The 25,665-nt window shown below is 43.3% G+C and overlaps 1 protein-coding gene across 2 annotated transcripts; it reads right to left on the bottom strand.

The window, feature by feature from the left end:
- Window positions 1–303: 303 nt before the first annotated feature.
- Window positions 304–25,656, bottom strand: LCMT1 (leucine carboxyl methyltransferase 1). Of its 2 annotated transcripts, none has more exons than XM_039490556.1 (11): window positions 25,503–25,656; window positions 21,812–21,903; window positions 21,118–21,239; window positions 19,528–19,604; window positions 18,051–18,112; window positions 10,560–10,662; window positions 8,600–8,720; window positions 7,458–7,559; window positions 6,907–6,998; window positions 4,052–4,149; window positions 304–1,146 (listed from the first exon to the last, which is right to left on the bottom strand). In XM_039490556.1, exons 1-11 carry the CDS (start codon window positions 25,580–25,582, stop codon window positions 1,124–1,126), a joined length of 972 nt encoding a protein of 323 aa, XP_039346490.1. In that variant the 5' UTR covers window positions 25,583–25,656; the 3' UTR covers window positions 304–1,123. The 2 variants fall into 2 exon arrangements, with proteins under 2 accessions (XP_039346490.1, XP_039346488.1); XM_039490554.1 differs by lacking the exon at window positions 25,503–25,656 and adding an exon at window positions 23,813–24,007.
- Window positions 25,657–25,665: the final 9 nt, after the last annotated feature.

Below are 25,665 nucleotides of genomic sequence, written 5' to 3'. Positions count from 1 at the left end.
CGTATGCAGTGGCTGCTTCCCTGAACCGCAATTTTATCTTTCAAGTCACATAAGTGTAAGAATCTAAAAAGGGATGGGCTGGGGGGGGGGGGGAGAAGGAGGGAGGGGAACAGTCAATACACAGTGAGTAGGGTAACTATTTTGTAGCCAAGTATTACGCACTAGGAAAAAGTAATGTAGGATATTAAGACAATTGCATCTGTTTGCACCCATTACTAGAGGTAATACTGAAGTGTCTGGTGAGATGAAAGTGAAAGCATCTAAATATTAGATATTCCCATTATGAATAAGACATTAGACAGGTTATAATTAATAGACATTTATTACCATTCTTGAAGGCAAGTTGCAAGACTCAATTTCAGGTAGCTTTTTTTTTTTTGGAGGGTGGGAGACTAGTGTGAAGACACAGCTGGAGCTCTGCGTCTTCGACTCCATTTCTCACCTTTGCCATCACTGCTGGACTACAAAGCAAGACCTTTCCACTTTCAAAGTCCTGCTGAATCCAGCCAGTTTTCCTGAACACGGCTGAGCAAGAGTCAGTGAGAAATTAAGTAAAATGACAGCCACCTAGCTACAGCCTGAACCTGGAGAAGGCCCAGAGGATACCTTTTCACAAAAATAAATAAACCTGAATAGAAGAGAAATACCCTCTATGATCAGCTGTGAACACCACAACATAACATCCACTACCGCAGCCCACGGCACAGCTTACACAGCTTCCCTTCACAAACGCATTTCATGTACATCCGGAGAGACACACAGGAGAAGTAAAACGACCAAGGAGACAGTGCTCTCCCCTTTAAACAAAGGGAGTGGGTGTTTTAAACAGGAATTCTTGACATTCAAAACAGTCTCAAACCAAGTCCCTGAAAAAGGGAGAAAAGTCTCATAATGGAACAATTGCTCACAAAGGCAGTAGAGATTTATGAAAACAATTACAAGCCAACAAGAAAGGGTCAGCATCAGCAACACTGCACTGGTCACTTTCTTTTCACTCGTGCTGGTCTGAGGATGAGCAGCCTGGAGTCCTCACATGCACAGTCCCACCGTTTGTGTGAGCTCCCCTCCAACAGTAGGTAGCAGCTTTGGCTTCTGTGCCCCCGGCTTCTTTGAATCGAATACTTTAAAATGTGATGTTTGAAAGACCTATTTGAAAAAAGTGAAAGGAGAATATATTCCTATGCCCCCAAACACTCCCCTACTATTAGAACAGCTATTGGGTGGAAAGGGATGTTTATAACAAGTATCTGGGATCTAAGGAGCATAGGGGGCAAGGTAAACAGTCAATATTGCAACCTAAGAGAAATTAAACACCAGTGATTTAAATATGTCGAAATGAATTTCCACGTTCTTTTATTCCCTCCAGTACTGCATTTTAAGGGCCATACAACGTGAAAAGCAAGACACAGCATGGGTGATAGTGGGCAGCAATGGAACAAAGCAGAAAGATTCTAGCCCCTCTCCATATAGTTTCTAGCATAGCCATCACTCTATTAACAAACAGGAAGAAGCCCAGGAAAGCCACAGAACCAATTTATAGGATTAGAGGGACTGATTTGTTAGGAAAGAGTAAAAGAATCCAGTAGCCCGGCTAAGAGAAAGCCACATGGCAAGTCTGCAAATATTTGAAGGGTTTAAACCAATTTGAAGGAAAGTGAGGATTTACCTAGAGTAGAACAAACGTGGCCTGGGAGGTAAGGACTCAGGGCAAGAATGGGTAAGTACAGGTTCAGTGTAAGAAACAGGCCACTTTCTGACAATGGGAGCGATCAGTCTGTGGAACTGCTCCACAAAGGAAAGGGTGGAAGTCTCACTGCTCGAGGCCTTACAGTCAGGCAGGACAAAGAACCAGTACATTTAGATTAGGATTAGCCAATGGAGATAGCAAATAAGTCTGGTCTCTCTGCAGCTTCTTGGATATGCTGTACCATCCAGTCCCTGCACATACAGCTCCTGCTGATAGCAAGAGGCACTGCGAACGAAGGGCAGCCTATTACTCTAAGGGTATGGCTACACTTACAAATCTGCAGCGCTGGTAGTTTGCAGCGCTGGTCGTCCGGCTGTGCAGGGCCAGCACTGGTGTGTGGCCACACTCACAGCTACCAGCGCTGCAGTGTGGCCACATTTGCAGCGCTGTTGGGAGTAATGAATTATGGGCAGCTATCCCAGCGTTCAAGTGGCAGCAACGTGCTTTTCAAAAGAGGGGGGTGTGGGGCAGTGTGACAGGGACCGGGGGGGGGGGGGAAGAAATAGTGGATTTTTGGAACCGACACTGGGCAAAATCAGAAAATTTTCCCACCCCCTTACTGTTAACTGCAAACAGCCTGCATCCAACATACTCTTTCCCCCCTCTGCCCCCTCCCCCCGTTTCTCTCAAGCAAAATGCAAACACTCAACCCCTGTGAATCACGCAGGGAGGAGGATCTCATTTGATTGTTCACAGATTGATCACAGCAAACAGGAGCTGATAAGCAGCTCCGGTAGAGCAGCTCCGGTAGCAACGGAGCTCTGGAGGTTCACAACAAAACAAAGAGAGGCTGCATAACAAAACAAAGAAAGTAATTTATAAAAGCATTCTGGGATACACCTTATACCCTGGAGGCCAATCACAGCGCTGGTGTGTGGCCACACTTGATGACCAGCGCTGCAGCACCAGCGCTGGAATCCTTATTCCCCATGCCGAGTGAGGTGTACGGCCAGCGCTGCAGCCAGGGAGTTGCAGCACTGGAAGTGCCCTGCAGGTGTGGACAGTTACTAATTGCAGCGCTGGAAAGCCTCCACCAGCGCTGCAACTCGCAAGTGTAGCCATACCCTAAGTGTTTTCTAATCAGAGTGAGGCACAGCAGAGAGATAACACTAGCCAATAACTGGACAGAGGTGAACTTTTTGTGCTGAGCTCCTCAAGATATAGTTCTACATGGTCATCACTTCTCATCTCCCTATCATCATCAATGGGGAACCATGCATTCCTGCACCTTACACACAAAGGTTATAGGCTCTGCTTAGCAGACAGCATAGGCCAGCAGCTGTTATGCTGCAGCAAAGGAGAGCTTTAGATCTAGCTTCATCAGCCAGATAAACTATTCCACACCCAGTCTGGCTAGGATATATGGGAAACCCTTTGGAAGAGTTTTCTCCCACTAAGAGTTAATGATGAAGAGCATGAAGGAAGGTTATTTTAGAATCTTATTCTGTTGCACCTAATGGACAATTGGGAATAACTGATTCCCTGCCATTTTTTCATGGGTTACTCAGCTGGAGAAGCTTTTTGGGAATATTCAAACTATCAAGCAGACTATGAAATTCTGCAGTAGAATAGTTCTAACTAGAACTAGTCAGAAAACCATTTTCCCATTCTGCAAAAATATGAGCTTTTGACAATGTTTCCCATTATGCATCAAGACAAAACTAAAGACTTTTGGAATTTTTTCTAAAGAAATTTAGGAGAGACACACCCACCCCAGACTAGCCAACAGCCCTGACGTGAACCCAGGTTTCCTACTTTCCAGGCAAGTGCCCTAGTCACTGGGCTATTCAGGGGTGGGCTGGGCTGTGCTCCCTCTCTCTTTTTAATATATTCCTGAAATAAGTGTTGGTTTCAACATAGTTTTTCAGAAAATGCCAGTATGTCAAAAAAGACTAAGCTAATGAAGAGAGAGAGCATTTCAGTGCTGTCAAGTCACTATGAAACCAGACTGTTTATTAATTTATACAGCACTCTAAGTGTGCAGGACTTTGGAACCCACTTTATTAGCTCTGACACCCATCACAAGCTGGCAATTGCCATAAAAGTTATTTAAGGTCTTTTAATTTAAAAACCCGAACCCTGATCTACTTGGATGGATTTCCTAGGGGGTGTCTGTACGAACCCTTAGAGGGTGTGGAGCAAGAGGCACTTGTCTAATCACCACCAGGTAGGTGCCCACTGCCGTACAAGGGTAGAGAAGCTGCCCCCAGGTCCTGCTGCTGGAGACTCCAGTGATAGATCTGATGTATGCAGGCAGCCTTGCCAAGCTTTAAACAGACATCCTAAAACTTAAAGAAACATTACCCAGATTACAGCTATCTTTCGAAGCCCAGCAGATGCAGTAATGCTGCATGAGTTGTTCAAGGAGTTCCTTTTCGTCGAGGAATTCAAGTCCCTCTATTCTGCAGGGAAATAGAAATGATTTAAAACTGAATCTTCCTTGTGCATTTTGTAACACGTCTCTTTATTCCACATAAGTGAGCAGTTTCTGTAGTAAAAGTTTTCTTTTTGGTATATGAATATGTACAAAAGGGGAAATGTGAGTGCTCTGAGCCTTTGTTCAGGATAGAACGTACAGCAGCCAGGGATGCCTGATTTCACTGTTTAAAGGGAAGGTTTCTTAAGTCCCAAGTAAGTTGTGCAATAACTACCAATGTGCATACCTAAGTGTGATTTTCTATATACCACCCTTGCCCTCTCCCCTCCCTTCTGACTGCTGGGATTCAGTGTACCAATGCTAAATCATGCACCTTTATATTACAATACATTTTTTATTCATCTCTTTTGCTAAAGTACATGTGACATCAGGTTTGTGGAGATGTAATACGATAGGCTGATGAAAGGAACTTGTATCCTGATGAATGATTCGTTTTAGACTATACTCCCATCAAAGCTACAATATTTACTCATTGCCATTGTCCAGAAAAAGAGGAAGTTTCATTGCTTTGCAGCAGAGTTTTTCTGAATGCCATCATGGCTCCCAATAACCACCTTCCTGTGTCAGCAAGTGACTGGCCACACTCCCAAATCTTATGGAGGAGATGTGTATAATTATTTATATTACCACAGTGCACACACCATGTCAGTAAACACTGCAAAATCATTCAGGATAAAAGATGCTATAGAAATAAAAGGCATTATTCTCCTCACTGAAGGTCAGAGAACTGGGGTAGCTTTTTCACTGGCACCTGGGACAGACAAAAGGAACTGAACAGTCAATTTTTTTACCACATTAGAAAGTAAGGAAGAAATGTTTTACACTTCAGTAACAGATTGAGAAAACCCAACCTGGTCACCCTGACTTGGACCACATGATTTACAATCTCATGGTTTGGGAAATCTCCATATGTGAATGTTTATTTTGATCAAAATAATCTGATTGGCCAGCTCAAACTGCAGCTGACGACTGACATCTAAATGGCCTGCAATTCTGATTAAACATTGAGCAAGTTACTTATTTAAAAACTTATCTGTCTCGTTCCTTTTCACATTAAGGACGTAAACTGATATCTCGGATTGTGGAGATGGCCACATGCCCAGAAAGCTTATTTCATGAATAATCCAATGGTAGTGTATGGCAATGGCTCACTTGGGGAAGGAAAGTGCAGATGAAAATCTACTTTATAAAAGCAAATGTATAAAATAGATCACTCTGCCACTCAGCAGGGAAATGGCACCGCTGGGTGGGGGCATGGCAGAGGTTTATGCTCCATGGGCTAGACTCTGTCCTTAGACCTGGCCCTGAGCAAGGCAAAGTGCGTAAGCTCCATCAACCCATTGTGACCCAGACACTCCTCTCCTACTTCATTACTCATGAGGTGCAGCAATGCATTGTGGGCTTACAGCAGCAGTATCCACCCTGCCCTGGCTCAGCTACCTTACCCAGCCAGCAGGGGGAGAGGAACAGAGGCTGACCATTCCCCACCCACTTGCTCCAGAGAGGGAGGAAGCAGACACAAACCCTTGCTTACTCTACAGCTCTGAATCAAAGATCTGGGTAAGGGGAGTTCTGATGCCCTGGTATGAGCATGTAGCATGAGTCACAAGCTAGCTCTACGTACTTCTAGCTCCCCCATCACTGCAGTGGCTTAGGCCCTTACAAGGAAAGCCAAAGGAACTTTCATTCCTGTACTTAGCATTCCTACAGGCCCTGTGCTCGGAGCTATTTTACATCTCCCCCAAAGACAGCACCGACTGTAGCAGCAGTGCCCCATGTCATCATGCTGAGGGAGAGGGGAGGAGGGTAAACTCTTAGCTCATTCATACTGCTCTTGGCAATACCATGGAAGTCCCACTTGCAAGTAAGACTTAGGGACTTTTTGCACTTTAAATGGTAAGTGTAGACATACCCTTTTTTGCACTAAACCACAAGAGTGGATAAGCTTGTTAATAACTTTTTGTGGTCAAACTCAGAAGTTTAACGGCAAAAAGAAAACCACTTTCACGAGAGGCATATAGCTCTTACCGCTGTTCTTTTTGCACTGCTGTGAAAGTGAAGACACGTTCTACCAGTGTAAACTTCTTTTGGCCTCCAAAGGATATTCCACAGTTCCAAAAGTGACCACTCTGGCCAGCATCTCCACTACTCTGACTGCATAGGACATCTGCCCTTTCCCTGTAAGCCCCGGGAAGTTTGAAGCTCCCTTTCCCTTTGTTTGTAGATGTGGCAGGGAAAGCAGCCAGACAGCAGGAGGTTTTAAAAAAATGCCCCAGAAGAAACAAGGAAGTAATGGGGCTCCTGAGACATGAAGCAGGGCAGCACGGGGCACTGAGCAGGGACCCCGAATGCCTTCCGCTCATGCCCCCCTTCCCACAAGACCTATCGAGAGAGCTGCACTGTGGGATAGCTGCCGTACAGTGCTGCTCTCATCAGCAATGGAAGTGCTGGTAGTGTAAACACTGACGCCTGAGGAATTGAGCGAGTATACAAACCAGTCCTTTACTTTCACTGGTTCCCTATCACTGGTGAAACTTACATGCAAAAACTCTGTAAGTGTAGACAAACCCTTAGTTAAACCTCCCTCGCTTGGCTCAAGAGATACAAGGAGATCTCAGGAAGGCGGTGCTATGTATTACAGATACCAAACAAGTGATTGAGATGAGCTATTGTGGAAACATTTAAAGCTGAGTTCTGCCTACAAGCAAGCAGTTAGCAGTACCTTCTGACATCAGCCTGTGGCAAGCAGCTGTAGACTTTCATCATATCAATGGCATTTGCAGTTTCCCAGCCATTGAACAGTAACCGCTCCCTCTGTAAAATGAATGGGAAGTAAAGTGCTCAGAGAACTGGAGAAGGAAAGGCAGGTGCCCAGCCTTTTCCTTAGCATTTGCTAGGAGGACTATCTGCATTGAGACAGGAGACCTACGCTCTGCAAGTATCCAATGAAAAAATCACTTCTGATGAATAAAAATTAGGATTCCTAATAAGCCACAAATCGAGGGTAAGATTTTTGCTTTTCTCAAAAAACAGTCACCTTTTCACTCGCTGGATACAGGAGATGAATGATGTCTATGAAATACAGAGGAGTAATTCCTAATGATGATGATGACAGGGAATAGAATGTATTTGTATTGGCAGAGGCAGGTTAGGGCACATACAGTGGCTATTCATTGGTCTGGGTCTTATAACTGCCATATTTGGAGAAGCTGAAGCTTGCCATTAGATTGTTTACTATCAACGAGACTCACTGCTCTGTGGGGGTGCACTCACCTGAGATTCTAAGGATTTGCAGGCTTCCACTCCAGCCAGGCTGCACTGTCTTCTCTGCAAATTCTCAATCATGATCTGCCCAAACCTATCAGCCATGTTCACCTTGGAAAGAAGAGGAGACAAAAGGTGTCATTTCTCCCTTTGAAAGAGGATTTAGCTATAGTGGAAACTGGTCACTCAGATGAATCAAAACCCTCCAATTAGCCCCAGAAGTTTCACAGCACATGCAGTGCAAGCTTTTCATGTGTTTTCCTGCCAGCATGCCTCAGCTCTCACTCAGCGTGTCCATGGCCATGTCAAATCCTTGGACCCTCAATCATGACTGCCATCAAGGGGACCAGTTTAATGTAGGTGGGGATGGTGGTTTTCCTTCTGTGGGTAACTGAGCATTAACAACTGGACTGGAGGTCTGCCAATGCTGTTCACAGACCAATTAAAACTAACAGAGCCATGACTTCTGGTTGCTCCCAACTTGGTTTAGAATAGATTCAGATCAATAACTTACAAGATGGAAGGTTCATTACCAGGTCCAAAAAGGCAGCTTTTCACTTTCACACACAAAGGCTCAGCGAAGGCTGATGCAATGTTTGCTCCATTATCAATGGTGCCAAAGGAGTGATGACCATAAAATGTAATAAACTTATATAACATCACTCAGTGCCATTTCATTGAATTGTGCCATTTGCAACCCATGATCTTAGTTTCTTTCTAAAATCTGATTAATTCAGATTTTAAAAAAGTCTCAGTTGTTTCATTTCAGAGAAACTATTTTGGTACAAAATGACACAAAACATGCATTTGTAGCTATTTGTTACGCAACACCTGAGGTCAGTCCCATAGCCGCCCCTGCATTGGAAGTATTTAAGAACAAGTTAGACCAACACCTGTCACGGATGGTCTAGGTACACATAGTCCTGCCTCATGCAGGGGGATGAAGGAGACAGACCTCGAGATCCCTTCCAGCCCTACCATTTCTAGAATTCTGACCCAAAAGCCAGCTAAATCCTGAATTGGCAGAGTTCTGATTAGAAAAGTCTACAAAGTTGTAATCTATCATCATTTTACATGCAAAATTCCCACTGCTCTCAGAGAGTTCTATGCAAATAATGCAGCAGTAAAAAGCTACATCTTTTTCCTTTTACCTGCTCATAGTTTATAATCATAGCTGCCTGAAAAGTGTTCGCTGCCCACTTTAGAAGACTTGCGGACTGCTCAGGGGTCATATAAACCAGCACACACTCTGCTATCAGGAGTGTAGGCAATCTTTAATAAAAAAAAGGGGGGGGAGAGAAAGAAAAGATCAAACTGTTTCTACTATATATCATTCAAGAATGGTGAGCAACAGACAAGTGCTTTCACATGCACATGTGAACCCGTCAGGGATACTCCACATCTCAATTAAACAGATATTCATTGAGGACTGAATCATTTTACCATGCAAAGGCTAGGATTGGTCTCCAGCCTTTCCAGGTGATACTAGGAATGCAAGGTTACTTGTACAGGAATTGTAAACTTTTCTATTCCACTGGTTTCCTAATCTTTTCTATACCATGACCCCACATTACAACAGAAAAAGAGGTACAAGGCCCCTTTCCCATTTAGCCATAATGAAAGGGAGGTGTCACGAGCCCCCAGAACCTGTTCATGACTATTAGGTTCTGTTCTTTACCCTGGCCTGTCCCTTTCCCAGTAGTAAACCAGGTTTTGGCAAGAGCTTGTCCCCTCTTCATCCTGCAATTCTGTCTTGATCAGCAAAGGCAATACGGATACTTCACTTTCACTATCACATCATGAAGCTTAATTCTCCTTTGCCATAGGAGGAGCTGGAGGCGGTGCATATTCTGTGGTGATGTGGACTTCAATGGATCTTGAAGTCTGTTTCTGAGGAGCACATGCTCCCTGCTCTACTCCTGTCACACAGCAAAAATATCTCTCTGCACCTAATATTTAAGAGGGGAGCATTTTAAGGACAGCCACATACAGACAAGTAGCAGCAAAAAGGCCTTGATAGTACTAGATCACGATTTGCTAGCTATGATTCAGCTATTGCTTCTCTTTCCCCCTCCATCCACACTGAGAAATACAAATATCTACATGAGTAATTTTGCCTACAAGTAAGAAGTTTGCTTTTTGATACCGTTATCACTAGAAACAAAAGGAATTTCACAAGGAATTGTGTAGATAAGCAGGGACAGTGCTTTTAAGATGAAAATGCAAAAAATCTAAATGAAAGCCTAATACATCCTGACTATCGCACCTGCCTTTTCCCTGCTAGCGATACTGTCTCTCTCAGATTTGGAAAGGGCATCTATCACTTTGGAAATGGCATCCATCAAAGCGCTCTGGGCTCATGTATGGAAACTTAAGCACATAGTTTATGAGCAACAAAATCCCAGATTCTACCTCCAGGATAGAGTTCTTGACAGATTCTCCCATTCCCCACCTCAGGAAAAAAAATAAAAGTCTTAGGAAATAGATTGACATTACGAAGAGGCATAGAAAACAAGCTGCAAGAGTAAAAACTCGGAAGAGTAATTCCGTGTATGTTAGAGGCTTTATTCTATAAAAGTACTGTAGTTGGGTACCAGAATCTCTTGGACAGTGCACAGATCTAGGAGTATATAGTCACTAATCATTAACAAAATGTCAACTGAAATGCAATGAATCCAGCTTCTAAAAAAGGCAAATCAGAAAGGCAACATTTGGGCAATGTGTCAGTGTTCTTATTTTAATCAAGTGATATTTATAACCCCAGGTATTATAAACAAACTACACATACTTACAGAGCAGGCATAATAGTTGTAGTGGATTTTCCTCTAAGAGGTTTGATGTTCTCATGTAGGAAGAGTGTGAATCTTGTAGAATGGGCTGAAGATGAGGAACTATCCTGATTAGGACTTGGAAATATGCAGGCACTGACTGCAGTAGCAGCCTGCTCAGTGAAGCTACACAATATCTGCACAATTCCTTCTGCTCAAAGGATTCAGAACAAGGTAACCATGGAAATGGCATAATAAAAACTGGAGGCAGTTACTGTACTCCCAAAACAGATTTTACTTTCACCAGTACATTTCCACGAGCCTTTGAAACAGATTATCTTACTGTGTATCCATGTTAAATTTCTTTAGTTTTTCCTCCAGCTCTGATGAGTCTCGAAGATCTGCTGCAAGTATAGAATATCGGCTGGAATCCAGGCTGTGAGCATCTGCAATTTTAAGATTAATGGTTAAGTTCTTGATAAACTAAAGGATGTTGCAATTACTGGAGTATTTTTAACAAAGGAAGACACGAGCAACTTGAGATCCAAAGTTTGACCTGTTGTATATTAAAAAGAAAAACAGCAGAGTCTTAAAAGCTCTCTGTAGTAACTGAATACTGTATATGCGGGATACTGATATTTACAGATTGCAATGCATTACTATCAGATGTTCAGCAAACTGAGTCTCTTGCTTCTATCGCCACAAATGCAGGTAGATGACCCTGATTGTTGCCACTGGTTTGGGGAGGGGGGGAAGAGAAGGGAAACAAAAGATAAGGATAGCACGCTGTTCCCCAAGGCAAAATAAAGCTTTGCCTAAAGGCCTGATTTATTTGTAAGACCTCCTAACATTTCCCCATACACTCTGATTTACTAATGAATAATTAAATTTTAATTCCACATAAGTTTGCAGGGTAACAACCATTATGATGTAATAAGGATTAGCACATTACTGGATGGCAGACAGAGGACAGAAGTTCTGAATGTTTCTGGTTTTAGGTCCTAAGAACAGCCACACTGGGTCAGACCAAAGGTCCATCTAGCCCAGCGGTCTCAAACACGCAGCCCGCGAGGGGCTATTTCCTGCGGCCCACCAAGTGGCCCGCGCCTGCCCCCCTGGCCTACCTCCAGGCCAGGGATGAGCAAACTACAGCCACAGGAGCCCTGCGAGCCCCTGCGTCGCTCCCTGAAGCAGCTGGAACCCCCTCCCTGCAGCGGATCGGGGAGGAGGGGAAAGGCGGAGGGCTCCATTCGTGCGTTGCCCTGGCTTCCAGATACCGCCCCGCCGCAGCTCCCACTGGCCGGGCCAGGAGCCGCAGGGACGTGGTTCCAGCTACTTCCCAGAGCGGAACGGAGTGGGGCCGGGGCTGGCAGCCTGCCCTGGCCCCGGCGTGCACCGCTGCCACCCCAGAGCCCTCCTGCACCCCACCCTCCAACCCCCTGCCCTGAGCCCCCTGCCTGAACCTCAACCACCTGCTGCACACCAATATCAGAGGGGTAGCCGTGTTAGTCTGGATCTGTAAAAGCAGCAAAGAGTCTTCTGGCACCTTATAGACTAACAGACATTTGGGAGCATGAGCTTTCGTGGGTGAATACCCACTTCGTCGGATGCTGCACACCAACTCCCTTCCCTGATCCCCCTGCCTGAACCTCAACCCCCTGCCCTGAGCCCCTACTGCATCCCACACCCCTTCTGCACCCCAACTCCCTGCCCTGAGCCCAATGCTGCAACCCCACACCCCAACCCCCTGCCCCGAGCCCCCGGCCTGCACCCCAACCCCCTGCCCTGAGCCCCCGCCACACCCCTCATGCACCCTCTGGGGGCAGGGAGGGGGCGGAGTTGGGGTGGGGACTTCAGGGAAGGGGTGGGAAGAGGTGGGGCCTCATGGAAGGGGTGAAGAAGGGGCAGGGCCAGGGGCAGCGAGCGGTGGGGGGAGTGTCAGTGATGCAGCCCTCGGGCCAATGAACTAGCCCTCATGTGGCCCTAGTGGTCATTTGAGTCTGAGACCCCTGATCTAGCCCAGTATCCTGTCTTCTGACAGTGGCCTCAGAGGGAATGAGCAGAACAGGTCACCATCAAGTGATCCATCCCGTCGCCAGTCCCAGCTTCAACCACTTTATCTAGTGATGTTAATGACTATGTTAATTTAGTGTTCAAAGATTAAGTGACTGAAAGGAGAAGGTAATTCTGTAGGGGCAGAGATGCTTCATAAAGATACAAAGATAGCTGAGCTCTCAGGACACTGCTTTTGAGCAATACAAAGAGATAAAGCCATGGTGGTCTGAAAGTAAAGATACACCCGGATGTTCCTTTATGCTGGCAATAGACTGACAGTATAAGGAAGCCAGTAGTAGCATTATTGTTTGTGACTGGTAGCAAAAGGAATCCCATGTCCAGAGTAGCCAACTGACTTAGACCCTCAGTCTAGTCTCCATCTGAAGGAGTTTACATTTAAACTGAAAATATGGTTTGATGAGACACTTCAAAATACGACGTCTGCCCTTTTGCCCCCAGGCAGTTTTCAAGGACTTCGGGCATAAAGTTAGATTGCCCAAGCAACTGGATTATGCCCTACTTTGAAATCAAAACCTGTGATTATACTGTAAAACCGCTAGGCCAAAATGGCACGTTCCAAGCACTAGCAGTAAAATAAGTAAACAATGGAAAAACCCCAAGTGAGAATCAAATGGCCTTGCAGCATTCAGTCTATATACACCTGCAATAGTGATCACTAGCTTTGGCATGGTTCCATTTGGAAGCCTCTTACACCATTGCAGACTGTTAATGCAAGACCAGGTGTCAAAAGCTAGGTAAAGAGAGTGCAGCCAAGTGAATGAAGAGACAGGAAGAACAGGGTTTTCCATTTCAGAAAAAGTAGTAATTGAGAAGCAATTTATTAAACACAATAAGTACTTCAGACACTGCAACTGACATAAACCTGCCTAGCTCAAGCGACCAGACTCCAAACTGTCACCAGCAAAAGAAACCAGCTCTATCTCCAACAATTTCTGAACAAAGATACAAACACAGAAAGTTCACTCAAAGTTACAGGAGAGAAGATAAAGTTGGGCAGAGTAAATGATTGACCATTTTGAGTCAACTTTTTATGCCCATTTACTCTGTAATAGCAGCTCTATTTCCCTCACCTATTCATTTCAGTTATTATACCAGGCCCACAAAAGTGGTATTCAAGGGCCAGGTGATGCAAACAGAATTCCAGATGGCCTAGCAAAAAGCAAGGGAAGGAATAATGAGTTAAACTGTCCTATCCACAAAGGATATAGCAAAATATCATCATCCAGTTAGCAACTACGTTAAATACAACTTCTGTTTCACACTTCATCAACTTGAATACATTAGCGGCAAAGAGTTCTGTGGCACTGTATAGACTAACAAACGTATTGGAGCATGAGCTTTCGTGGGTGAATACATTAGTAAATTAAGTTTGTTCTTGGCTGTAATAAACACACAAGGCTAGAGAGGATGTTGTGATGGGCACGGTATCTGGCTTTTAATACTGCCTATCTAGGTGTCTAATCTACAAGCAAAGGCAACTGAGCTCCCTTAGTGCAAACTATGGCATAAGTGCATGTACATACGGCATGCAAACGGATGCATTTGTCATATCACTAACATGACATTTTCAAGTAATAGCACCTTTAAATATCGCAATAATTCTACATGCACACCCACAAAACTTGTAAGTGGCACTTCTACTTGTTAAGGAATCCTGGAGAAATAAAGTATAAGGGTAAGCGAATCTGTTCTGAAAAGCGTGAGCAGACAAAAGAGCATTAGGAAAAGTCTCTGAAAAGCGAGCAAAAGTTTTAAACTAGCACCTCTCTGAAATTCCTGGTAGGATTTTCCCCAAGATCTCTATAAAAATTCTAACTTTGGAAGAGATGTGCCATGTAAAATTTAGGAAGAATTAGTCAGGTTTTAGTAAAACTAATAGTGAAGGTATATGATAAAAACCAAGCTTAAACCTTTTTAAATGGACAGACTAACATCCTTCTGTAATTATACACTGGAAACTTACCCAAGGCAAGGCAAGGGGGCTATATTATGTATATTGCTCTGAGCTCCGAGGCCAAAAGTCGAAGTCAGGCATTGCACTTTGCCACCACATGGCAACGTTATTATATTACTTAACATCCCATTTAGAGAGCTCCAGATTTACAGTTCATACTAGTGAAGCAGAACAACTATGAACACATTTTAGCATAACACACAGCAATCTATAGTGCAGCACAAAAAGAAAAAGCTAACAGCATCTTCGTACTGCAGTCTTGACTGGTCTGAGTCCTGAGATTTTTGAACAGAAAGTTTAGTCAAGTGAAGTTGATTCCAGCTCTCTTTAGTGCAAGGAACTTCCACTGCTTCTGCTTTCACTATCTGGCTTGCTCCTCCAAAGGTCTCACATCACAATAACCTTCCCCTTGGGAAGAAGAGCTCACACTTCCGCCAGAAGTTTGACAAACAGGCTCCTTCCACCAGCCAAGGAGTGTTGCTTGAGAGCTTTCTCCCCCGATGCTGGGCCAGGGAACTGCAACCCTGAACAAATCTCCTCCATGGCACACAGCGGAGAGGTGGGCAAGAACAAAAGGTGATAGAGAAATTGAAGGAATAAGGCTTCCTGTTTCAGGCCCCGCTTGAGAATATTTCCAAGTAGGGAAAAGCATGCACTCTTCCCCTCCAAAAGCTGAAATATTTCTTTGGAAGAGGCATTTATTTTCTGTGGATCACTTTTCAATAGTCCTGCCACATACCATCATTAGAAAGCTTGGGACAGACAACTAAGCACATGGCTCTTTTAGTATCTTATGCTGGCAACCAAAACAGATGAAAGAGTCAGCTGTATGCAACTAGGAGATGAAGCAGTTGGGCCTTAAAGCGAAGAAGTCACTGTCCGCAAGACTGAGGGGTTTATTTAATCTTCAGCCTTTTCACTGGTAGAAATATGCAACTAACTTTGGGCCTTGACCCATCCTGGTCTGTTAGTGGACCACAATAGCTTATGTGCTATTTCCCCTGTTTTCTTCCACTCCCATTTTCTTTTGAAAGGTCATTTATTGATTTGTGCCTCTATTTGTTCAATTCTGAAACAACTGTAACAGTTATGTTTCAGTTCCATGCAATCTGGGTAAGAGACACATATCCAACCACAGCAAAGCTTCAGAGTAGTTTGTATTACATAATTTATACCTTTGCAATGTGTATCCTTCCCCTGAAAGTGGGTTTCAATGCTTTCAAGTGAACAAACATCCAAGTGTCAACACAGTGGCTCCAAATAGCTGTACAATTCAGTAAACTATGGAGCTCTTCCCTCTGACATCTATTCTCAGACTGCAACCCCTGCTGTCATTTCCTTCCATGAAGGACAAGGAAGAAACATGCTGTCCTGGAACCAAGAAAATTCATCTGTTGGCATGTGTCCCAAAAAAAAGAACTAGAAACATTTAATGCTTGTGGAATGGAAAGAGGTGACAGGTCAGAGGATATTTTTCATCAACTGAAGTAGCAGATGCTGAAGCAAACATCATAGGAGAGATTTACGTACAAGGGGCAACAGCATGGAGTTGACCTAAGCAGAAGAAAGTTATCCAGGAGAAATGCTGGCTGTCAATACCAGCAAAGTTAAAGTGAAGACCACAGTAAGAGTCCAAAATCCCTGGAGGGTATCGTTCCATCAGTTTAACTGGTACTGACATCCAGCACTCCTCCTGGATTAGGATCCCTGGGACAGTTTGCATTCCCAGAGGTCGGGCATTTCAGCAAGTGCTAATTTAAATCAGGACTCCATAAGAGAGTTCCTCAATGGCCTAATATTTATATTATGGTAGCCACCAATTAGAATCAGGGTGCCCAACTTTCTAGGGCTGTACCAACATACAGGAAAAACAATCCGTACTCCAAAGAGCTTACAATCCAACATTTAAAAAAAAAAAAAAGAGGTTGAATTTTAATTGCTTTGGAAAAATAAATGAAGAATCAGCACATACAGCAGACACAAACTAACTGCCATTGTCTGGCAATCGCAGAGAAATGATGTTACAGTCATACGGCAATGTTATCTAACAGATCTTGATTACAATATGCTGTTTGTTACTTCATACATATAATTAATTTTACTAGTGCATAGCTAAAACGCTTTGATACCATGATAAGAACTATAGATTGATAACATATAACAGACTTTTCCGAGTGACTTCTCATGCAACGTTTCATCTTGTTGCACTCTAATTGGGGTGGATTTCTGACCCAAGAAAAAGATTGTCTATATCACAGTAGTTATTTTGGGACTTGGGTTAAAAAGAACCAATAATTTGGATATTTTCATTTCACCACATCAAACATCTCCTAGTGAGAAGAACAAGAGGCAGCTTGTTACCTTCATTGATAAATGGCACTAGGTTTTTACCTCTCAAGAACAGAATTCACAACTGAACAACCTGCCATTCAAATGACATGTAAAATGTTGGATAGTTAAGGATATGATAATTTGAGCACATCAGCAAACATTACCTATTCCAAATCACTTCATTTCAAGATTAACAACTCAAATTCAGATTAAAAGATTATAAAAGCAGAAGGGACCACTGTGATCATCTAGTCTAACACTGGCCATAGGGATTAATTCAAGAAAGTCCTATTTGAACTAGAACAGATCTTTCAGAAAAAAACATCCAATCCTGATTTAAAAATTCCCAGTGATGGAGAATCCATCACAACCCTTGATAAATTGTTCCAATGGTTAAGTATCCTCACTGGTAAAAATATGCATTTTATATCCAATCTGAATTTGTCTTGCTTCACCTTACCACCATTGAATCTTGTTATGCTTTTCTTTGCTAGATTGAAGAGCCCTTTATCTACACCGTGAACTGAAATTTGATGCCTACAGACTGATTAAATTTATCCCTTAACCTTCTCTTTGTTAAGTCTAAATGGTTTATCTTAAGGAGCTCATCACTGTAAGGTAGGTTTTCCAAATCTTTTAATTATTCTCCTGGCTCTTCTCTGAACCTGCTCTAATTTATTAACATCCTCTTGAATTAAAGCTCCAGGGATCTCTGGGATACAGCCCACCTTATATCTGCTTTCGGAGCTGGCAGCAAACCTTGCAGCTCTTAGCACATGCTCTCCTTTTCATCCTACAAACACTTACTGAGAATAGGTCTTATTAACAAAGTCAATAGGACTATTTTCATCACGAAGCACATCAGAGTATGCTTTTTCGATAGACAGGTAATACAGCCCATCATTTAAAAGCAAGTTACCTATACCACTGTGCAAACAGTTGTTTTGGCACTGGTGCTACTAGCTACAGAAGGGAGTTTTTTTGGTGGGGGTGGGAACTGGCCCCTTGGGAACGGAACTTAAAAAGTCAGGCTTTGCATGTAAGCTGCAAAAAACACATTGACGGGCCCTACCATCCAAGAATGGACTATGCAGATGGACTTCACTGGACAGTTCAAATGGTAGATACAGATAAAGGACTTGTGCAATTAATGAGACAAAAGAAGGCAGGGATAACACCTGGACGTTTTTTTTATACAAGCTACTGTACGTGTGATCCCTTATATTCTTCCCTTCCCAAGAATCAGAAGAAAGCATAATCAGTAAATAATTACAATGTAAAGAAAAAAATACTGCAAGAGAATGCCAAGGCCCCTTGGAGAGAAGACATTTTTAACATGAAGAGCCTCCCTTCTCTCACCCCTCCCTTCAAGCAATGCTTAAAACATTAAAACCCTGCCCACATACTGAAGTGAAGAGATTAAAGATTAAAAAAAAAAGACAGTGGATTACTGATTGAATTAAAATGACTCACCTATTAGAAAAGACTCCCCAGAATGGGATTCGATAATTGGTTTTGACAAAGGAGGTTTTGATCTGTGGAGGGGGGGGGAAATGTCAGTAAGCAGTTAACTGGTTTACATGATGTCATTTTTCATTACACAAAAGCATCTCTGCCCTCTAGTGGTAACAGACACATCTACAGTTAAATTTACCGTTAGACGTATTTACTAAAGATTGGTTCTATAACTAAAAGGTGAACAAGAAACTACGAGCTCCACTAAGAAAAGGAATGTACTGAGCTCCAGGCACTCTTAAGCCTTGGAACAAGTCTTTCATGTCACGTATACTCTCTAAATTCCCTATGAACTTCATAGTTGCTCTTTCTACATCAAAATCACTCCCCCATGGCAGCTGGCCTCAGCATAGAAGTCTGAGGATTTTCCATCTCCTTCTAAGATTTTAAGGGGGGGGGGGGGAAATGCAGAGCTTAGCATTACTAGAGACAACCCTCTTCTGTTCTGCAGTCAGAAGTAAAGCCTGCTTTGCTCCAGAAGTTTTTATATACCATAGAACCCTCATTAGTTTGTAATAGTATAATCTGTATATATAACTAAGACTTGGTAGTATGAGATCTCACTACAGTACCTCTTATTTTTAGGACACCCAAACTGTGCTATCCTCTACAACAGTTGTTTTCAAACTTTTTAGGCTGCATACCACTGTCCAAATAATGTAGTCTACCACATACCCCCATCTGAGATGGAAATCTAATCATATTGTCATAATATACCTAAATACAATGCATTGTCCGCTGTTATAGGATTTTTCTGATGTACCCCATTTGAAAACCATGGCTTAATAATGAGACAGAGCCTGATCTTACATAGTGTACAGTTTAAATAGACTATGTACAAAGAGAGGTGGGGATAGAGGACTATTTTACATTTTTCAGTTATATATTTACAACCCCCCCCACTTTTTTTTTTTTAAAGGGACACAACTGGAAATCTAATCGGTTTAACAAAGAGTGTATTTCAATTTGTTTCAGGCACCACACAGACCATGAATCTTCCTATTAATTTCATAGAGCTTAAAAATAGAAAAATACCCTGTAGTCACATTTTCCTGTCCCTGCTCAGTTGTTCATGTGGCTCTTTAACAAGGAGACAGTGACACTGACTAAATACAAAAAGTAAACAAAAAAAAATCAAAAAAATTCTTCTCTAATCTCTGCCAGGTGTTACTTGTAATGATTGTGAGCCAGAAATGTTCAGAGATGTGTGTAGTTTTTAAGCCGATAATGTCTTCAATTCTTAGCTAATGACGGCCCCTTCATATAGATTTCAATCCTTTCTTACCTACTATATTAAAGCTTTGCTGAGAAGCAAATAGTGAGTACATGTGGTTTGTGATTAGTGAGGTTCTGCTGTATTACAATTTTTTTTTTTTTTTAGAAGAAATTATGTTCAGCTCTGTATAGCCAAACATGAAGCAACACACACACTTACTTGATGTTATATATTTTTCTTGCTACTATCATTGGAAAATCCACTTCAAAATATTTTTTAGGGAGAAGATTTTCATCCTGGAAAAAAAAAATCAGAGCAAGAGTCCAACCTTAGGAGATATTCATGCTTCACACAGAGAACGGGGGACTTGGTTTAGTTTTCCCCTGAACAGTTTTGTTTCATGTTATAGTGGAGTTTTCAGTTCTTCATACTTTAATACTTTTTTTTTTAAATAAATGAACTAAAAATTAAGAAACAATATACCATCCAATAGCAAAGAAATAAACGTTTAAGCTATTCAAGTAATCTGGACACATGGTACGGTTTGGCAACCAACATACTGTAAATTGAATTGCAATATACTGTCAGGACATAGTATACAACAGCTGGTTGCAGCAACAGAAAACTTCACCTATGATGTTCACTCATCACTCAGTGTATGCCTCCAAGGAAGGAAAGCGGAACATTGCACAGGGATGCACACAAAGAGCTTGTATTAGTCAACTGCTCACAAATTTTTCACCTACTATGTAGCCAACCTGCTGCATCTCTCAAAAATCCATCCAAAGGGTTAGTTTTAGTCCACGTTCTAGAGGACAGTTTTGTGAGCAGTCCACAACTTGCACTCATGCTGGCAATCTCAAAGAGAATTAGAGCTCAATACTCCTGTCAGCACGAAGTGGGGAGTCCCACCAGACCCAAGTTTAGGCACAAAACCAGGATAGCATGGGAAAGTTTGCCCTGTCCCACTCCCTATACGGTTGTTCTTTTGGGGATAGATATGTACTGCTAGCCCCAGGGCTGTCAATCTTGCAACCTTCTGAACGCTATATTAACAAAGAGTTGTGTTAACTACCAAGGAGAACACAGACAATTATTCTTAACTGGGTCTCTTTTTCTATACTGCACCTGCTGATCATGAGGAACAGAAGGGGGTGTAGCACAAGGATATAATTAAAGGCACCACTCTTAGTTTTGTTAAACCTTGGTAACAGTATTTCAACCTGTTTAGCATGAGTGCAGGCAGGGCAAAGGCCTCAGCGCTTTTTTTTTTTTTTAAATCTAATTTATCTGGATGACTATAACAATGGTTTACGGTCCTGCTAAATAAATTTAATTTTTTCAGGCTGTCTCCCAGCAATCCAGTTACACTGATAGGACCTAATCCTGAAAAATGCTAAATTCCCTCACCTCTTATAAAAAAGAGGAAGGACTAGAGTTTGCTTTTATATAGATCTTACCATAAAATTTGTCATTTAGAATCTTTCAAAGAATAATTCATAGTAGTATTTAGGACATACAGAGACGGTGCCAAGTATCATGTTGCACTTGCTTGCTCTTGATTCTGGATTTAGACCCTTAAATACAAGCAAGGATGGAAGTATTATAGATGACACTATAGCTATAAGGAATAGAGAACTAGGACGTTTCCAAACAGCCACTAGAGGTCACCTTTGTGCCATGCACTCCTACATGACATTGGATTGACTGGTCAATAATTTATTCGTTTCTTATGAGAAAATAGGAGAAAGTTTCAGATATGTGCAAACCCTTCCTTTTGCTCGTGTCATGATTCCGAGTGATCATCACCTTTAATCTCCAGAACATGGTATCCAAACCAGCACCAAGATTTATGATTTGACAGTTGCATTCTGTCTTCTTTAAAAAAGCCTTAAGTAGCTGACTGACTCCATGGACACGAGCGTAGTATCCTGCAGAAGAAAATGCATTAAAAAAACCCAAACAACTATAACCATTAGATGCTCCCCTATGGGATATGTATATTTTATGTTTGTTTGGTTTTTTTAAATTAAATTAAGATTACTAACTGAGCTCCACACCTGAGGAACTGGAAATTTCAGTTTAAAAAGAGTTCAAACTGAGTCATCTTTGCAGATTAATTCTGGGAGATGTACAAACTATATAGCTGCTTTTATTATTCTCATGTGGAGAGTATTACTGCCTTGTGCTTTGAGGTCATGGGTCACATCCCTGCTCTTTGGTTGCTTTGTGTAGTACACTACATGTTAAGTGGGACACACATGAAAACACAGTTTACTATCCAATATTCTGTCACATTCTGCCTTTAGTATTGTAATGTTCCAAGACTGAGGGTCCAGTGTGCAATCACTACACTGGGGAGAACTCAGATCAACCTATTACATGATTCCCACATATATTCTAGGATATCCAGTATATGGAAGCTCTATCTGCTGTTGTTCAAGAACTCCACATGTTCAGAGTATGTTTGCATGTCTTTGTTTAAGTTCACATGCTAACTTGCCTCTATTAATTTCAGGCGCTTTCCTTTCTTTTGCTTGTCTCACAAAATATTGGATGTAAGGATCCTTCCAGTAGCCGATACTTACAGCAAATCTGACAAGGGCATGGGGTGAGGAAGGAAAAAAAAAAAAAAAGAAGAGGAGGATTAGCAAATAGAGCCATCAGGGTTTACTGAAGAAGACTTTACCGAGACAGACAAGCGAAAAAACCGTCTTGGGACAGTCTTCCAAAGAGGTATGCTTGGGTGAAAGACTTAAAATGCCACTGAACACCCGAGACCGTTGAAACACATACAGATTACATAAAGTAATTCTAACTAGAGAAAGACAGCTGTTACTATTGTAACATTTTAAATGTATTTCTCCCCATGCATTTGAAGAACTTCACAGAGAGGAAAAACAAAGTTCAGGTATCACCTGCGAAATAATTTGAAGAACTTTCAGTGCAAAGATTTCTTCCATGAGGCCCAATAGACAGCACAGGTACACTGTCTGTGTTAAATTCCAAGGACTGAACATCACATGGATTTTAATTCCACACATCAACCTAATCTCTCATGGGTATGCGGCTTGTATGCACTTATACCAAACTGGAGCCTCCAAGTGCTACCTTAACACTAATAAAAATACCGCCCCCGAATCTCTTCACAATTAACTCTCAGAACTAACCGCCAGCATGTTGTCTCCACAACACTGACCATAATGACATCAACGCGGGCAAAACTAGAGGTACTGAAACATTAGACTACAGTAAAAGATTTATAAGTCACTTGAAAAGACTGTCCAGAGACACCAAACATTACTAAACTGTGTCAGACTTCCATTGCAAGTATGACACATTCTCTTCACCATATGGCTTTATACATAACCTCTACAAAGTCAGGATGTTTCTTCAAGCCCTGCTCTTAAATGTCTGTCCAAAACTTAGCAAAGGAATAAGTGTACTAAGTAAAATTAAAAATAAGTGTGCCACCCTGCCTGGCCCATCCATCTAGGGTGCTATATTTAACTAAGTACTGTCAATCAACGATTTAATTGTTTAGAACTGTGGTTTTCAACCTGTGAGGGGTCTGCAGACTATGTCTAAGATTTCCAAAGGGGTACACACAGGGGCGGCTCTAGGTATTTTGCTGCCCCAAGCACGGCAGGCAGGCTGCCTTCGGCGGCTTGCCTGAGGGAGGTCCCCGGTCCCGCGGATTCGGCAGCACGCCTGCGGGAGGTCCGCCAAAGCCGCGGGACCAGTGGACCCTCCGCAGGCATGCTGCCGAAGGTAACCTGCCTGCCGCCCTCGCAGGGACCGGCAGAGCGCCCCCTGTCGCTTGCCGCCCCAGGCACGCGCTTGGCATGCTGGTGCCTGGAGCCGCCCCCTTCAGTGGAAGAAGTTTTGTAGGGGTCCACAAATGAAAAGAGGTTGAAAACCACTGGTTTATAATGTAACTTTAGATAATGTTTTCACCCCTCAGCCATGAGGCTGAGAAAACCAACCAGCAAAAAACAAAAAATGTCGTAAGCCTTCTGGACTCACGCCTCCTCTTCATCTTCTCTTTCCTAAATAGATCTTGGTGAATTTCCTGTCCTTCGCTTCTTTTGCCACCTACTCTCTCTTTCCTCATTTATTAAATTCATATTTATATATGCGGGGGCGGGGGGAGGCTGAAGCCCTCCTAAGCCCCCAGGTCACCCGCACCCTTACTCCACACACATCCTGTTACTGCAGGGCCCAACAGTCTCTGCTGTAGCCCAGACGTCCCATTGCCCAAGCAGGCTTCTGGAGGCTGCAGGGCTGAGCGCCTTTAGCAGCTCTCACAGCACCGGGCATGCACATTTCGGGGGCGGCCCCGCTGCATTCCCTGCCCGGCTAGCTCCCCCCATGCCTGGGGGAGGGGGCTCCCCAGCCAGCTGCTCCACACCCAGGCCCTCCCCCCGCCACCAGCGCCCCTTTCTGCCGCCCCTGCGGAGGCCTTAGCTCCGGCCCAGCCCCCGCGGCACCCCCGCCCCGGTACCGTTTACAGATGGACGCGTCCTCGCAGGTGCCCCTCACCGCCTCGTCCGCCTCCTCGGAGCCGGCAAAGCACCGGGTGCCCCGGACGGCGGCCGCCATAGGGGAGGGGTCAGCGGGGGGGAGGCCCAGACAGGGGCATGGAGCTGGGAACTGCGAAGGGGCTCGCAAACCTCCACGCAGACTTCCGCCCCTACAACAAGCCCCCGCCCCCTGGGCCTTCCCGCCGCCCATTGGCCAGAGGCTAGCGGCCGCGTGACGAAGGGAGCTGCTGTTGGTCAGTTGTACTGCCAACTCAAATTCGATCCAACAGGAACGTGGGAAAGCTAACAAGCGCCGCCCATTAAAAGTCAGCCCGCTGCGGGGGCTTCTGGGAGTTGTAGTCCTAGCTGCTCACAAACATTAAATAATAATATTCCCTTAATAGCAGGACTGACCAGCCTCATCCTCCAAAAGCCAGACCACAAGAGAGGAAAAATCAGTTTTCTCTAAGTGCGTACACTTCTGCAAACTTTATGTGATCAGCACTGCCTGTATTACAGACCTGATCCTACTAAAGCTTTATATTGCAGAATCCTTTTTACCTCCCTAGGGCATGGTTCTCCTTACACTTCAATTTATTACAAGTGACTTTGTGCTGGGAATCTATCTACACTTCACATCAATGGGATTTACTTGTATCCTGCAGGGGGATAGTACAGTCTCTACATTTAAAAAAATGACCTTCCTGTTCACAATTCACTTGGTATTTGGGATTCAAAGTGATCCAGTGAATAAGGCACTGGAATGGGAATCAGGAGATCTGGTCTATTCCAGTATTGTTCCTGACCTGCAGGGTAACTTGAGCAAGCCACTTCCCACTCTGTTTCCACTTACACCTTTTGTGTTTCTTGTCATTAGATTGTAAACCCTCTTACTACAGTAAGGAGCACAATGGTGCCCTGGTCTCAGCTGGTGCCTCTAAACACTACTGTAACACAAATAACAAAATAATAACTGTCACCTAGGAGAACAGTGGTTTTGTGGCTAAAGGACAGGATGGCTTGGAAAACAAGCAGTCATCATGGTTTGTGCTTCCAGCTCTATCTGTGTCTTGCTCTATGTCCTGATCTGTAAAATTGAGATATTTGCCTGTTTCACAGGGTTTCATCAATAGCGGTTGAATATCTATCATCTTTTTGAGAGCCACACAGGAATACTACTGCACATATATGTTGTTATACTAGATTTCTACTTTTGCTACATAAGGCTGTATGCATTTCTATTTTTTTAAATATAGATTCTTAGTGAAACACACCAGAGAAACCCAATGTGCAGAAAGAAGTGATGTTGGTGTTCCAGTATGTAGGCTTCTCTCTAGGTCAGTACTAAAGCTAATGCATTTGTTTTGTTAGAGCAAGTACTGATGAGAGAGTGGTGCAACTTTAGGGTGTAAAATAAGCTGGTAAACACTTGTGGATATTAAAGATTGCACTTCTGGCAAGTCTTGAGCCCTAGTGTCCTGGCCAAACTGCACTCCACAGCAATTGTGTTCTGCTCACATTCACTTCCTGCAGAAGCCTGTTCTCTAACATTTACTGCGCCCTGCTAAAAGCTACTTAGGGTTGCCAACAGCCCCTTGTTACAACAAGCATCCGTTATTTTTCCATCTCTCTACAAGAAAATTGAGAGTTGCTGAGGGCAGCAAAAAATACCCCTGACAAATGAAGATGCTTGAATGATAATGAGCGATGACATCAGGAAGAGGAGCGAGCCGGTGTGGGGAGTCCCTCATTTTTGAAATGCCCCGGGACGCCGAGGCTGGGTGGCCTGAAAGGAAACGCACAGCCCAGCGGGGGCGGCGCACGGCCCCGAAGA

This window comes from Mauremys reevesii, linkage group 10 (genome assembly GCF_016161935.1).
Source record: "Mauremys reevesii isolate NIE-2019 linkage group 10, ASM1616193v1, whole genome shotgun sequence".
NCBI lineage: Eukaryota > Metazoa > Chordata > Testudines > Geoemydidae > Mauremys > Mauremys reevesii.
The sequence above is the reverse complement of the archived record's forward strand: the minus strand, read 5'-3'. Positions and strand labels throughout refer to the sequence as shown.